At 44.0% G+C, this 15,000-nt stretch overlaps 1 protein-coding gene across 1 annotated transcript in view; it reads right to left on the bottom strand.

Annotated features, from left to right (window-relative positions):
* Positions 1-15,000, bottom strand: part of grin2db (glutamate receptor, ionotropic, N-methyl D-aspartate 2D, b) — a gene marked incomplete at both ends in the record, with an annotated part of 73,535 nt that overhangs the window by 16,723 nt on the left and 41,812 nt on the right. The window contains 1 exon segment of the mRNA XM_083634931.1: positions 744-852. Coding sequence (XP_083491057.1) covers positions 744-852 — 109 coding nt within the window.

Here is a 15,000-nt window from a genome sequence, read left to right as displayed (position 1 = left end):
GACAGATACCAGGGCAGACATAAAACCACTCAGAAATCCTGATATTTTGGGCTGAAAAATGTGACTGTCACCTAAAGGTGACTAGTTTGCATCCCTGTGACATCACAAGTGTTGGTTCCATGAAATGGACCAGTGCCCCCTGCTGGTTACAAAAACTAGTCTAAATGCAGCTATGTGTGATTGGGAAAAACAAATCCCCCAAATCCCATTGCTATAAACCCCTTCCACATATTAATGCAATGTGGTCTCCAACCTGCACCATGCTCTTTAACCATGGCCAAACCGAAACCCAACTGTGAAGGGAACCGCTTGCCAATGTATCATGCTTATAGCCTGTTTGATAGTAGCCTATAAATCGTATACAATAAAGATTTAAAAATCATTTAACTGAATCATTCGATTCAGTTAACATTGGAGAAAGGATGGAGGGGAAAAGATAAAGCAACAGACTGTTGCTTTATCAACAATCTGTCAAAAAAAAAAAAAAAAAAACCCAATAACATTATTGTAGGCTATAGGATACTATATTAAAATTTACGTTGATATATCCTGGTGTTCATTAGTGTGAAATGCCAACATTTTATTCTTGCGACCCGTCCCATGTAATGTTAACATCACAGGATTTTTGCAGAAATAATTTTTCACGTTTCAATAACAGTTACAAAGATACAACCGCTGGATCGCATTTCAAAAGTTGCTATTTGCAAAAATCGTGTCTCTCTGGATCTCTCCATCCTCCAGACTGTCCCTGCTCTGGATCTCTCCGTCCTCCAGACTGTCCCTGCTCTGGATCTCTCCGTCCTCCAGACTGTCCCTGCTCTGGATCTCTCCGTCCTCCAGACTGTCCCTGCTCTGGGCATAACATTAGACCAGACTGTCCCTGCTCTGGGCATAACATTAGACCAGACTGTCCCTGCTCTGGGCATAACATTAGACCAGACTGTCCCTGCTCTGGGCATAACATTAGACCAGACTGTCCCTGCTCTGGGCATAACATTAGACCAGACTGTCCCTGCTCTGGGCATAACATTAGACCAGACTGTCCCTGCTCTGGGTATAACATTAGACCAGACTGTCCCTGCTCTGGGCATAACATTAGACCAGACTGTCCCTGCTCTGGGCATAACATTAGACCAGACTGTCCCTGCTCTGGGCATAACATTAGACCAGACTGTCCCTGCTCTGGGCATAACATTAGACCAGACTGTCCCTGCTCTGGGCATAACATTAGACCAGACTGTCCCTGCTCTGGGCATAACATTAGACCAGACTGTCCCTGCTCTGGGCATAACATTAGACCAGACTGTCCCTGCTCTGGGCATAACATTAGACCAGACTGTTCCTGCTCTGGGCATAACATTAGACCAGACTGTCCCTGCTCTGGGCATAACATTAGACCAGACTGTCCCTGCTCTGGGCATAACATTAGCTGCATTTAGACAGCCTGCCCCGGCTGACAGTTGCGCTGGGAGATGGGCAGATTCCTGGATGTCCCCAGAACCAATAGTGATGCAATATTATTCTGAAATGCTGTCCTAAATTAATTCCACAGTATCCACAGTCCTTTGTATCTGCATTAAACTCAGATATTCACATTTGTTTGTAACTGGGGTTGGGCCAAAGTCATGTTATAAGTTTGAAATGCCCTGGTTCTTCTCGGCTTCTCTCTCTGTCTATCTTTGTGGTCTGTAGCCCTCACCACACTGCTCTCTACCATTGACATAATGCTCTGGAGTGCAGCTGGAGTTTGGGGAAGAAAGGAATTTTCTAAGGTGAATGCCATCCAAAATCGTGCAATCCGATGTTTTCTGGGGGTACATAAATTTACACCTGTGTTGGCTTTTCAAGGGGATATGGGTTGGGAGCCTTGTTTGATCAAACAAAAAGGTGAAATGTTGAGATTGTGGAACCGTCTATCTAATATGCCAGAGAGTAGAGTTGCAAAACAAGTGTTTAACTGGGATAAAGCACATAAGTATCCATGGTGTAATGATATCAATGATGTGTTCAGGGAAGCTGATCAGCAATTTATTTTCAGAAACAGTTTACGTTGTAGTGTTCGCTATATTAAACATAGGCTATTTCTTGATTATAAAGAAAAATGGGCCAATGACATCTGGCTCAAACCAAAACTTAGAACATATGTTCAAATTAAAAATATGTTCACTCCAGAACCCTATGTTACTTTACCCCTGGATAGATCCAGAAGATCTTTATGTGCCCAGTTGAGAACGGGTACCCTCCCTTTGGCTATTGAGGTTGGCAGGTTCAATTCTATTGCTGAGGAGGAGAGACTTTGTACTGTATGTGAATTAGGTGTTGTGGAAGATGAATTTCATTTTTTGTTTCATTGTACCAAGATTATCTCTATTTCAGTTAATGCAAAATAAGAAACCAGAACTATTTTGGTCAGGAGATGATGCGAAGTTGGAATGGTTGTTCCGAGATGAAGTCTTCAGTTTGGCCAGGTTTATTGGGAGGGCTTGGAAACTCAGAATGGAGAAGCTGTTCATCTGAATATATAACTCTGTCTTGTTTATGTTTGAGCGTTTTGTAGCTTGTTTGTTGATTTGTTTGTATTGTTGAACTTGAATGATTTGTGTCTTGTAAGCCCAGACGGGCTGGGCACCTTGAATATGGTGCATGACACAGAAATAAAAATTTATCTATCTATCTATCTGCTCTCTACAGAGCAACAGGAAACACACTCACTCACTCACACTGCACACACACACACACACACACACGCATGCGCATGCACACACACACACACACACACACACACACACACACACACACACACACACACACACACACACACGACCAAACACATAAAAAAGATATTTACTTAAGGTCCAATCTGTAAGTTCGGGGGGGAAATAAACATTCACAAAGTGTTTTCTATGACCAATGAGTAAATGCGCCGTTACGTAACTTAAAAAATGAGCCCAGTCGCGTCTCTCTGCGTTCAGCCATTCAAAAGGTACGGATCCAACATGCAGCTCCTTACCTTGCCTTAGCTTGTTGTATTTTTAGCTGCTGTGATTTTGTGGTTTTGGCCCAGCTATAGATAACGCTTAGCTGCTTGCTAATGCGGCTATGGATTTACACCCAGAAGTTCTGCTAATAACGTGACCGGAAGGTGTGGATAATGCAACAGTCGCAAATATGCGTTAAATAATATGCGTTAAATAACGTCACTACCATTGTGCTTATGGTCATGGGACATTGTCTGACTGACTGCAGTAACAGATCTGTTCTGTTTGGTCAGCTAACAGTTAGCTGCTGAGGCTGCCTATAACGTTAGCTTGCTTGCTAACTAATAGCCTACAGATAAATGGTAAATGGTAAATGGCCTGCATTTATATAGCTCTTTTCCTACTGTTTTAAGCTTGTATTTTACCTGCCCAGGGACTACGGGTGGAAAATAGCATTTCTGCTATAACCTGGTACGATGCATCTCTCCCTATTTTATAGGGTTAATGTTCTTGTACACTGTCCCTGTATTAAAAATAAAGAAATTCAAATTTATCCAAAGCGCTTTACAATCAGTAGATAGTCTACATTCACCCATTCATACACCGATGGCGGCAGGCTGCCACGCAGGGTGCCTACACACCATCGGGAGCAAGGAGGGTTAAGTGTTTTGCCCAAGGACACAACGACGGCAGCTGGGAGGGAGCGGGGATCGAACCGCCAACCCTTGCGTCATTGGCCGACCCGCTCTACCTCCTGAGCTAAAGCCGCCCCCTACAGATAATTGATTAACACCCAGAAGCTCCACTAATAACATTACGTCTTGTGTGGATAATATAACAGTCGTAAATATGCCTAACATTAATACTGTTATGCTTCTGGAACATTGTTTGACTGTTCCGTCGTTTGGTCACGTCTAGTTCACATCAGCCAGGAAATAGCCTGCTCCCAAGTACAGTCTGTACGGGGGAGAAGGCTATTTCCTGAAGCCAGGAAAGTTCCCCGCAGCCAACGCAAGCCAGAACTCGACCAAACATGCCACAATGACCGCCGCTAATCCGTCCAGAATCCTTCCCGGCTGTCTCGAGGCTGATCTGGCCGATAGATTGTCCAGGTTGCCGTTTTCAAGTGACTTATCAGCTAGCTAACATTAGAAAGCAACCAACACCTCTGCTGTCATTGTTTTTAGCCAGGCAGCTGATGGGCGCGTGCGAGTACAGTACAGCTGACTATGCCCCCATAGAATCATTGTGCCAGTGCATTGATCAAATAAATAACTGGATGTGCCAGAATTTCCTACAGCTAAACAAAGACAAAACTGAGGTGATCGTGTTTGGCCCCAAAGAACAAAGGCTTAAAATCACTGTACGCCTTGAGTCTCTATCCCTGAAGCCTAAGGATCAAGTCAAAAATCTTGGAGTTATTATTGATTCCGATCTCAACTTTAACTCCCACATTAAGTCAATTAGAAAATCTGCTTTTTATCATCTTAAAAATATAGCAAGAATTAGGGGATACATGTCCAGACAGGATCTAGAAAAACTAATTCACGCCTTCATTTATAGTAGGTTAGACTACTGCAATAGCCTTTTTTCTGGTCTCTCCAAAAAAGAACTTAGGCAACTTCAACTCATTCAGAATGCTGCTGCTAGAGTTCTAACGAAGACTAAGAAAGCTGATCATATCACTCCAGTTCTTAAGTCCTTACACTGGTTGCCAGTGTGTCAGAGAATAGATTTTAAAATACTGTTATTAGTCTATAAATCACTTAATGGCCTAGGCCCAAAATACATAGCTGAACTGCTCCCACGCTACGAACCGTCTAGAACTCTTAGGTCAACAGGGTCCAGCTTATTAACGGTCCCTAGGATCAAATCAAATCATGGGCAGGCTGCATTTACCCACTATGCTTCTGCTAGCTGGAACAAATTGGCTGAAGACCTCAGATCTGCCCTAACCTTACTTACTTTTAAAAATAGACTAAAGACTTTTATGTTTACCGTCGCTTTTAACTGCTGACAGCTATGTGAAGCACTTTGAATTGCCTCTGTGTATGAAATGTGCTATACAAATAAACTTGACTTGACTTGACTTGACTTGCATGCACGTCAGCTCGCGCAAATGCTGCCTGCAGTTCCCCTAACATCCACTGGTGTCAGTAATAGTATAGAACTTCCGGAATGGACCTTTAAAAATAATCTGCATCATACCTATCTCTCTAACCCTGGGTATTCACACCAAGGCCATTTTCTCAAATTTGCATGACAATATTAAATACAAGTCAGTGCAAAAGTGCAAGTACTGTAGATAGATGCTGTTTCTCCCCGGGCGGCACGAATGACGCAAAATTTCGTAGCGCCTCAAGTTTGGCGAATAATTCATAGTAAGTGACGCTTTTTTCCGCCTTGGTATGAACAAATGGTTAGCCTACTAAGAGCTGCCATCATCAATGAGTCCATTTCCTTCAGCACTCATGAAACCATTAGGTCTCCTGAGATCAAAGCTAACTAAACTACTGTGCGGCCAACAGTAGCCTAAATAACCCTGCATAACTATGGTCAGTTTGGTTCTATTAAAAACTGGACAAAAACCGCCCCATATGAGCTGAAACCTACTGTCCTATATTTCCTATGTTAGATAATATACAACTTAATATGATCGTTGATGCAACAACAACATGATGCAATAGTTCTCAAAGTGATCCTTGGTCCTTGGGGTTTCCAGGGGGTGCCCACTCCCCAGTAAAAAGGGGAATAATTCATTTTCAAAATTCAAGATTCAAGATTCACTTTAATACCACAGTAAGTAATCAGATTACAAATGAGGAATTTGACTTTGTGCAAGTATTGCAGCGCAGCGGTCACATCTAAGAAGACAAAACAAAACATAAAAACAACCACAAAATATAAAGTCCAAAAATCTAAAGTCCTTTAAAGTGACATGTGATGGGGGGGCAGGGAGGGGGGGTAGGATAATGTCAGAGGGGGGGACCCCAGCCCGTTATCAAGCCAGCTGTGCTCAGGGTTTCACCGGGGTGGGGGTGGGGTGGGGTGGGGTGGGGGGAGTGGAGTCCTTACTTGTGGGGGCTTTCGGGTCTTGTTGAAGAGGTGGATGGCATTTGGGAACAAGCTGTCCCTGTGACTAGAATTCCAACCATAAGTAACACAATGACAGAATGTATGACTATTTTGGTCATGGGTTTCATATTACCCTCAGGCGCTTCTGACAGCTCGCCTGATGGCTCGCTGGGGGAAGCGCCCTCTTACCTTACTGTCTTAAAACTTGTGGAATCTTGTATCAGGCATTAAACTCACCTTATTTCGGCATTCTGAATGTTTTGGTAGGGTCAGATGGAACAACCTTAACATATCGGAATCCTAGTTGCTTCAAAAAGTGAGCGGTTAGTGTTTTAAAAGACAAAGTTTGATGAAAACCTGCTAGTTTGGGACCTGACACCCGATGCATGCGCATAGGCATAATTTCATCTTCTACGGACATTCTACGGACATTTTAGCCATTGCCTCCAACTGCGTAGTTCTCTGTGATTCTCACAGCAAAGATAGTCAGAAAGATGGCAGATGTTAACCTGATGCTGCCAGATGGGGCGGTATTGAGTTCACAACACCACCACCATCTGGGTATGCTTCTGCGGATGCAATATCACATAAAAAAAATTACTTGACAGGTGATTGGACGAACCATTTGTCTATCACCGTCTGGGAGGGATATGACATCGGAGCTCTGCACTGAGGCTAAATAGGCTAGGCAGAACCAGAGCAAAACAAACTACAAATGTTGAGTGCAAACATTAACTATTCAATTCGCCATTCAAAAGAAAGAAGAAGAATAACTGCAGATGTCTAACTGAGGATGAACGCTTAGTGCAGGTAGGCCATTTTTGCACGTTAAATGTAATGTTACCGATTGACTGGTGTTACGCTAACGTTAGCAACATTTGAGAGTTAGCTTGGCACCAGTTAACAGCTAATGTGGACATCTGATGAGTAATGTTAACGTTAACAGCGATTAATTAATTAATTAATTAATAACACGTATCCGTTTCTTCAAGGAACTGATGACACGACTGATATGATGACACAGAGCGACAAGCACACTTAACGCTACTATTTAACATTAAAGGTCCTATCCATAAGTTCTAACTATTACTGACACCGGTGGCCATTAGAGTAACTGCAGGCAGCGTGTGAACGAGCTGGCGTGCGGGCACCATACTCGCACGCGCCCAAGCAGCTGCCTGGCAACAGCTGACTGCGTTGGTTGCTTTGTAACGTTAACTCATAAAAGAAAATGGCAACCTGGACAATTTATCGGTCAGATCAGCCTCGAGATGCCCAGGAAGGATTCTGGATGAATTATCGGACGTTATTGCGGCATGTTTGGTCGTGTTTTGGCTGCGGGGAAATGGATAGGATATTCACATTAGCATGAGCCAGGAACTACCCTGCTTGGCTGCTTCCCCTGTATTATACGGTACCGTGTAATGCCTGGGGTTGACCACACTGAACAGTCAAACAATGTTCTATAAGCATAACAGTAACGTTAGGCATATTTACGACTGTTACATTAACTGCAGCTAACTGCAGTCAGAGCCTGCTCCCCCGGTACCGTCTAATGCCTGGCGTTGATGTGAGCTGGTCACACAATATTCCATAAGCATAACAGTAACGTTAGGCATATTTACGACTGTTGCATTCATTATCAACACAAGACGGTAATGTTATTAGTGGGGCTGGGTGGTCATTTCTATAAATGTAAATCTGTAAATCTATTAGTTAGCCGCGTATAGCATCAAGCTAACGCTATAATATTAGGCAGTCTCACCACCGTCCGCAGCTAACTGCAGTCAGTCAAACAATGTTTCATGACCATAAGCATAACGGTAGTAATGTTAGGCATATTTGCGACTGTTGCATTACTTCACACAAGACGGTAATGTTATTAAGAAACTGCAGGTGGCCTACAATGACTGTATGAGAATACTATTTGGATGGCCAAGGTGTTGTAGTGCCAGTGAAATGTTTTGTGGTGTAGGGGTCAATACCTTTCATGCCCTACTGAGAAACCTGACCTATACGTTTTGTCGTCTGAATGTTTCTCAGAATATCATAATCATGCTTCTGACTCTGCCCAGTCTTATGGCTCATTTCCACATAACAGCACAGTACAGCTCTACTCGATCTGGTCTTACTCGGCTCTACTTGATATAGACTCTGTTTCCATAGCAAGTTTACTTGCCTCCGCCAACACCTGGTCGTCATAGCGACCGCATATCTGCCCTCCGCCCATAGCCGAAGTAGGCTATAAGTATAACGTTAAAATTAAATCCATACACAGAACTTTTAAACTGATTATGAAATACTGGTGCCTCTAAATGACCTACAGTGTACATGGGCAAATGTGACAATCGGCTAGGAGAATGGATATCACTTTGTTGTTACTCAAACTCACATGCATGCACTGCGCGGGGACGGGAGAGGCGCTACGGGGAGAACCCCAGCGGCAACTCAACAGGCAAGACCGCGGCTTCGCCTGCGGCCTAGCGGAGCCAACTACAAAGGGCTTCCCGAGGAGCGGACCTTTTTCTCTCTCAAAACAATTAAAAACCACCTCATGTTAAAGCTGAGCAAGATGATCGATTTTATTTCACCAGAGCCGAAGGCAGCAAAACAAAAGAAATTACTTCTGGAAATAACAGAAGAGAAGGTAAGCCCCACTAAACTGGTATCCAGCATTGACAGTAGATGCCTACAGTAAACACGATTCTGCCTGACCAATCAGTCGTCTGCAGTGTTTTCACGTCACCGTATGGTACCGGGTCCACAGCCCTAGAACCTCAACAGAGCAGGGACCAAATGCAGCACGACTCAACCCCGACTCAACCCGGGCTGTCCACGTTTTTGATCGGTGGAATGAGACAAAAAAGTGAGACGAGCTGTGCGGGGCCGCGTTGATACCAGCGGTGGAAATGGGCCATTAGTGCAACCAAGTATCACTCCAGCACTTGGGCTCATTGGTACAGGCTCTTATTGTAGTCTTTTTGATGTGCTGATGTTAATTGTTTAATTGTTTGATGTTGTTGTGTTGTCTTTTACTGTGTGTTTTTATTGGACCTTGTGTCTGCTAATAAAGATTGATTGATTGATTGATTGATTGATTGATTGATTGATTGATTGATTGATTGATTGATTGATTGATTAACGGAGTTTCTGACCAGGTGGTAAATCCATTACACTGTAGCAAGCAGCTATATAACGTTATCGGCCAAAACAACATTACAGCAGCTACAAGCAACAAGGTCCCTCCATGAACCGAAAACGCAGCCCCGACTCTAGTTTCCCCCCGATGTCGGTCACATTGCTGCTGTCTGGCCAGACAGGCTTCACTAGATAAATATTTATTTATTTTTGTGTGGACTTTTTTGCTGGAGTCTGTTTTGTTGTTTGTTTTTGCTGGCAGCTAGCGATGAATGTAATGTTAGCCACTGCCTGTTAGCCATCTTCATTCATTGGTATATTTCCAGCCGGAGCCATGAGGACAAGAGGCAGGCTCGTGAACGTGCAGAACATCACACCCGCCAAAATTTGCTGGGAAAACTTGACCAGCGACCAGCAGAAAATCCTGCAATATCTTTGCAATGGGTGAACGCAGAGAGACGTGGCTGGGCAAATTTTTTAAGTTACGGAACGGCACATTCACTCATTGGTAATAGAAAACACTTTGCGAACGTTTATTTTCCGGCCAAACTTACGGATAGTAAGCAAAGACGGAGCAAAGACGGCCTTGTGGTGGTGTTGTTAGATAATCTGCTACTTCTGGGGTGTGCTGTTACAATACTGTAACGTTAAATCTGAATCGTGTATGGCAGAGGATCGCTCATTCTCCGTCGTCTGGTCAGAGGCACGGTTAGCCCTTAGCAGGAACGATGATATATTCAGATCATACGACGTGAATACCAGCGTTCCTGCTAAAGGCTAAGGCACGGTTGGATAAAATGATAAGATGATATATATTCATAAAGATGTTGATGTCGGATGAATGCGAAAAGGAGCTGACTGGAGCCCAGAGGACGTTAAAGGTAAAGGTAGGCACAGAGAGGAGGAAAAACACCCTGCTAGCAGCCTCCAAATCTCGTGAAAGCTTTAAGTTTATATTTATTGAAACATGGTGATATCTTTAACAATTCAGCACATACAGTACACCATGCAGCATGTATTTAGATATAATCTCAAACTTTAAGAATGGTTCCTTGTTTAAAATTCCTAGTCTCGGCTCCCAGACGTTATCAAAAGTACACCGTGGTCTATCAGTGAAAAAGTTCAAACTTTTATTGTGTATTTAAATGCTGCTTGGTAGTTTATCTAGCTACCGGTATATGCCTAATTTACCACGAGACACTAACAATAGGTGCAAAATCTTAAGCTATGTTGATAAACTATGTTTATCAATAATCAGTGACACATTAAATTGCCAGATTTTTTACGGAGCTTGTCGCAATAACCACCACCCATGCAACACAAGGGTTACAGCGTCACGTTAAGACAAGGGCGTATTGGTGTTAAATGGACCCGTCTGTTCAATAAGACAGAAGAGCAAAACAAACGTCCAAGCACCTTCAAATCTCCAAAAACATATATTGACATGTGGTGATCTGTAACGTCACATTATATGACAGAGCACAAGGCAGTGCTGTATGTTGTCCAGGCGAGGTGGAATTGGCATAAATCAAAGATCTCCCAGCCTGGCAAAGCTTTCTCTGAAGGCTGACTCCCCAAAGACAATTAAATCCTACAATAAAGTTTACTAACGTTCATAGTTGATAACGTTACAGCAATACGGTTACAGTATCATACTCACTATAAGATCAAGTGTTTAACGTTTATGTTAGCTTATTGTTTTAAATAGAATGTTTGACCCCAAAATACAACATAACTGTTGTTATTGCAGCATCTACGCTAGCCTCGGTAGCCACCGCCATGTTGAATAGTGAAAGAACTACAGGGCACAGGCACTTCTCGGTGGCGTCACATCTCGCCTAAAGCCCGCCCGTAGCTGCTGCTGATTGGTTCGGCCCGGGCCCGGGCCAGCTTCTGTCCAATCCTGGGCCCGTGCTCAGATGGTGCGTGTCTTGTGAACACAATACCACCCCCATCTGGCAGAGCCAAGCTTGGCAGATGTGAGGCTCAAATTGCCAACAACCTTTCGAAAAAGGCCCAAAAGGGTACGATCTGCGGAAACCTTTGACATGCACTAGGCCAGAACCTCTCCAAATGATGCCAATGCACATGCGTCAGGTCCCAGGTCCCAAACAAACATTGTCTTTTAAAACAATAACAGTTCTGAAGCAACTAGGATTCCGATAAGTTAAGTTAGTTCCATCTGACCCTCCCGAAACCTTCAGAATGCAAAAATAAGGTGAGTTTAATGCCCGATACAGGATTCCACAAGTTTTAAGACAGTAAGGTAAGAGGGCGCTTCCCCAGCGAGCCATCAGGCGAGCTGTCAGAAGCGCCTGAGGGTAAGGTTTAAGACACTTTCTGTAATAAAACATGTAAAAGCAAAAATCTTATCAGATGGAGGACCCTGGGACAAAATCAAATGGGGGTCCGTGGTCTAATTTAAAAGTCAGTTTAGAGGGCATTGATGTGAAAAAGTTTGAGAACCACCGATGTACTGTAGCGTATGATTCATGACGGGATTAAGAAGCAGATTCTCCAACAGGATGTGTGCTTTCTGTTGCACTAATAGCAATGCCAGCATAAGCAGCAACATAATGTCGAGGCCTGATGGTAGCAGTCTGCATACTATATCATTTGATTCTATATCTGAGGTATTTCAGATCAGGCACACACCAACCTGCACAGTACACACACACACACACACACACACACACACACACACACACACACACACAGACACACACACACACACACACACACACACACACACACACACACCGCTCTGCCAAAACTACAACTCCAGTTTTTCCATTTGTGCCATCATTAACTGTGCCTGCGTGGCTGAGATGAGGCCGACTCAGTCATCTGTGTGATCTGGCTAATGTATCTCCTGTAGAACATCATTAGCCAATCAGCCGTGGCCTCAAGCTACAGCAACAGATGGATACAGAGCTCCTTCAGCCCACTGGCAGATTCAGGTAACTGCTAACTCCCTGTTTGAAATGCACTCCTACACACATACAGTAACGTTACATTCCAAAACACAAACAATGTCTATGTTCTCTCACCAGCATGGGGCCCTATAGGAGCGGAGTTCTCTCTGTCATTGACCTTCAGCATGCACTGGTGGTGTGTCCACACAGGAGCGCTGATGTGAAAATGGCAAGTGTCAGATAGACAACAGGTAGCCTGATGTCTGTGCCCCACTTCACAAGTCCCAGCCCAAGGCTTTGTCTAAGCTCTGTCTCAGCTCCCGGCTTTCCTCCCTCCTCTCCCAGTGATTCATCTCCCTCTCTCCCTCTTCTACACTCCATGACTCCCCTCTCACTCCGTCTGTCTCTCAGACTGTTTTGATGACAGTTGCCTCTGCCTCTCAGCCCCAGCCAGCTCAGGCCTGCCAAATCTGACAGGTGTGTCAAATCCACACTCCACCTCGCTCGCTCTTGGCAGGTCAGGTGGAGCTGGCACACTCCAAACACGGAGCTGGCATGTACCACCCAGACACCATTTAATAAAGAAATGTGTGCTTGTGTGTCCTTTGTGTGTGTGTGTGTGTGTGTGTGTGTGTGTGTGTGTGTGTGTGTGTGTGTGTGTGTGCGCGCATGCGTGTATGCATTCATGCGTACACACATAGTATGTTGCGTCATTGTATCCAATTCCAGACAGCTGTGACCAAAAACATCACAATCATGTCATCATGTACTATTTTCGCTGAAGTTTCTCATAAATTAACAATCCTCCATCTGTCTTTTTTTTTGTTTGTTTAATGTCGTTTTTACCTTATCTTGTCATTGTTTCTATTCGAGATCCTTCAAATGGATGATAGCACACCTGCAGGAGCATGGCATACAGTCAATAACGGCATTCAAGCGCTCAACTCTGAGCGCCCCCTGCTGCCATACCGCAGCGGCACCTCGCTCAGAGGCACCTCAGAGCAAAGCAAAGACATTTAGCGCTAGGTCTGTATGTTTCAGATTAAAAATACATATTGCGGACACTTACTGTACTGTAATATACCATTTTTCCATTTATCAGCCAAGACGGATTATCTACACAAAGTGACTGTCGCCTAAAGTGGGATTTAAGGCTTCCCGCTTCTTGTTTGTGGCTAAGTTCACTTAAATGTGTGTAAATATTTATGAAATTTGATCTAGCGAAATATGTATGTATGATTTTGTCACTTAGCTTTCGATTGGGAACTCTGCATAAAAATGCTGGTATACAGTGGAAATTACGCGAGTGACCAAGAGTCTCCGGAATTGGATACTGTCCAGAATTGGATGAATTCCGTTTAAATGTGTTGGTGCCCGCAAAATGGTGCCGGTGTGGGTATACCCGGATCGGCTCGCCCTACCGGATGTGCTCGGCTCGGGGTCCGTGACTACAGATGAAGTTAAACTCTTACATTTATTTTCAAAATGTAATGCTCATGTTTATGAGAAATGGTCCTGTAACACTTTAATCATGATCATTGAATGTTTGTATGATTCATATTTTTAATGTCTATCATGTCTGATAACATCAGTAGCTTAGCTTGTTAGCTAATCTAAAGCTGTCGGCCATTTTGCCCACGTTAATCCCACGTGCCCGACGTATACAGCTAATCATAATGCGTGCCCGAGCCGATCTGGTAGGCGAGCCGAAACTGCACCGACACCGGCGCACATGTGTTTGCATTTCACATTGTGCCAGGTGTGGCAAGATGCCAGACATGTCCAGAGACGCCCAGCTCCACAGTTGTTGAGCAACAAACCATGACCTGTACAATCCTGTGCTTATCACAACAGCACAAACCTCTCGGCATGCACTCGCAAGATTTCTGAAAAACACCCTGCCAGCCAAGAGCAGCAAAGCCAGCTCCTCCCCCCCAGCAGTATCTACTCACTGAATAATATATTCTTGGTATCAAAATCCTGATACTATGCAAAAAAAAAATAGACGTGGATCTGATAAGAGGCAAAGAGGAAACCTTGGTACTCAGCAGTATTGCCTTTATCAGAGAAGAAGTGGTAGTCAGATCAACGGCCCATCTCTTAAAGGTCTGACATGGATCACCAGAGCAGCAACAAGAAGAACAACACGCTCCCAGCATTGACAAAGCACTGTCAGACGCCTCTCCTCTAACGCAGCAGTCAAATGATATGGCTGAACGCGGCGTGACGTGATGATAATGATGTGACACTGTGACATGATTTAGCCTTGCCGGAGGTGTGACGCAGAGTCCTTGAGCCGCGAGGGCGATTGTTGAGATATGCCCCCCCCCCCCCCCACCATCAAATACAAACTAATCCTCTTCCTTAGTAATCCAGTCCAATAATACCTCCATACTAGTAGATCCTTCTGCATTCAACACCAACCCGTTACTACATCCGCCCAGCGCACACAGCTTGATTGAAGCCTTTGCAACACAGAGGTAATGGCAAGGACATGAACTCCACATTAAAAAAAAATGATAAAAAGGAAAAACAAACAACACAAACAAACAAAAAGCACTAAAATAAACAACAAACACAAACCTATCAAGGACACTCAGTTTATCATGCATGCACGCACGCTTTCTTCTCCAGCTCCAGATGCCAGCCTTATTTAATAGATCTTGGCATCAAATTATTGGCATTATCAGTGCGTAAGCAGCTAAAGTGTCTGCATGCCAGAAACAGCTAAAGGGCTTTGTCCACGCCACGCCACAAGCAAAGCCCATTTAAAAAACGAGGAAGAGCCAAAGAAGAGGCATCCGATTGAGACAATACAGAGGATGTGCGTGTGGTGGACTGTGTAAAATGACAATTAAGCATTAGTGTACGACAACCACCGCTCAAAACAGATT

The sequence above is a fragment of the Poromitra crassiceps genome (assembly GCF_964638095.1).
Source record: "Poromitra crassiceps genome assembly, chromosome: 1".
NCBI classification, from domain to species: domain Eukaryota; kingdom Metazoa; phylum Chordata; class Actinopteri; order Beryciformes; family Melamphaidae; genus Poromitra; species Poromitra crassiceps.
Note: the sequence above shows the minus strand (reverse complement) of the source record. Positions and strands in the feature narration are given on the sequence as shown.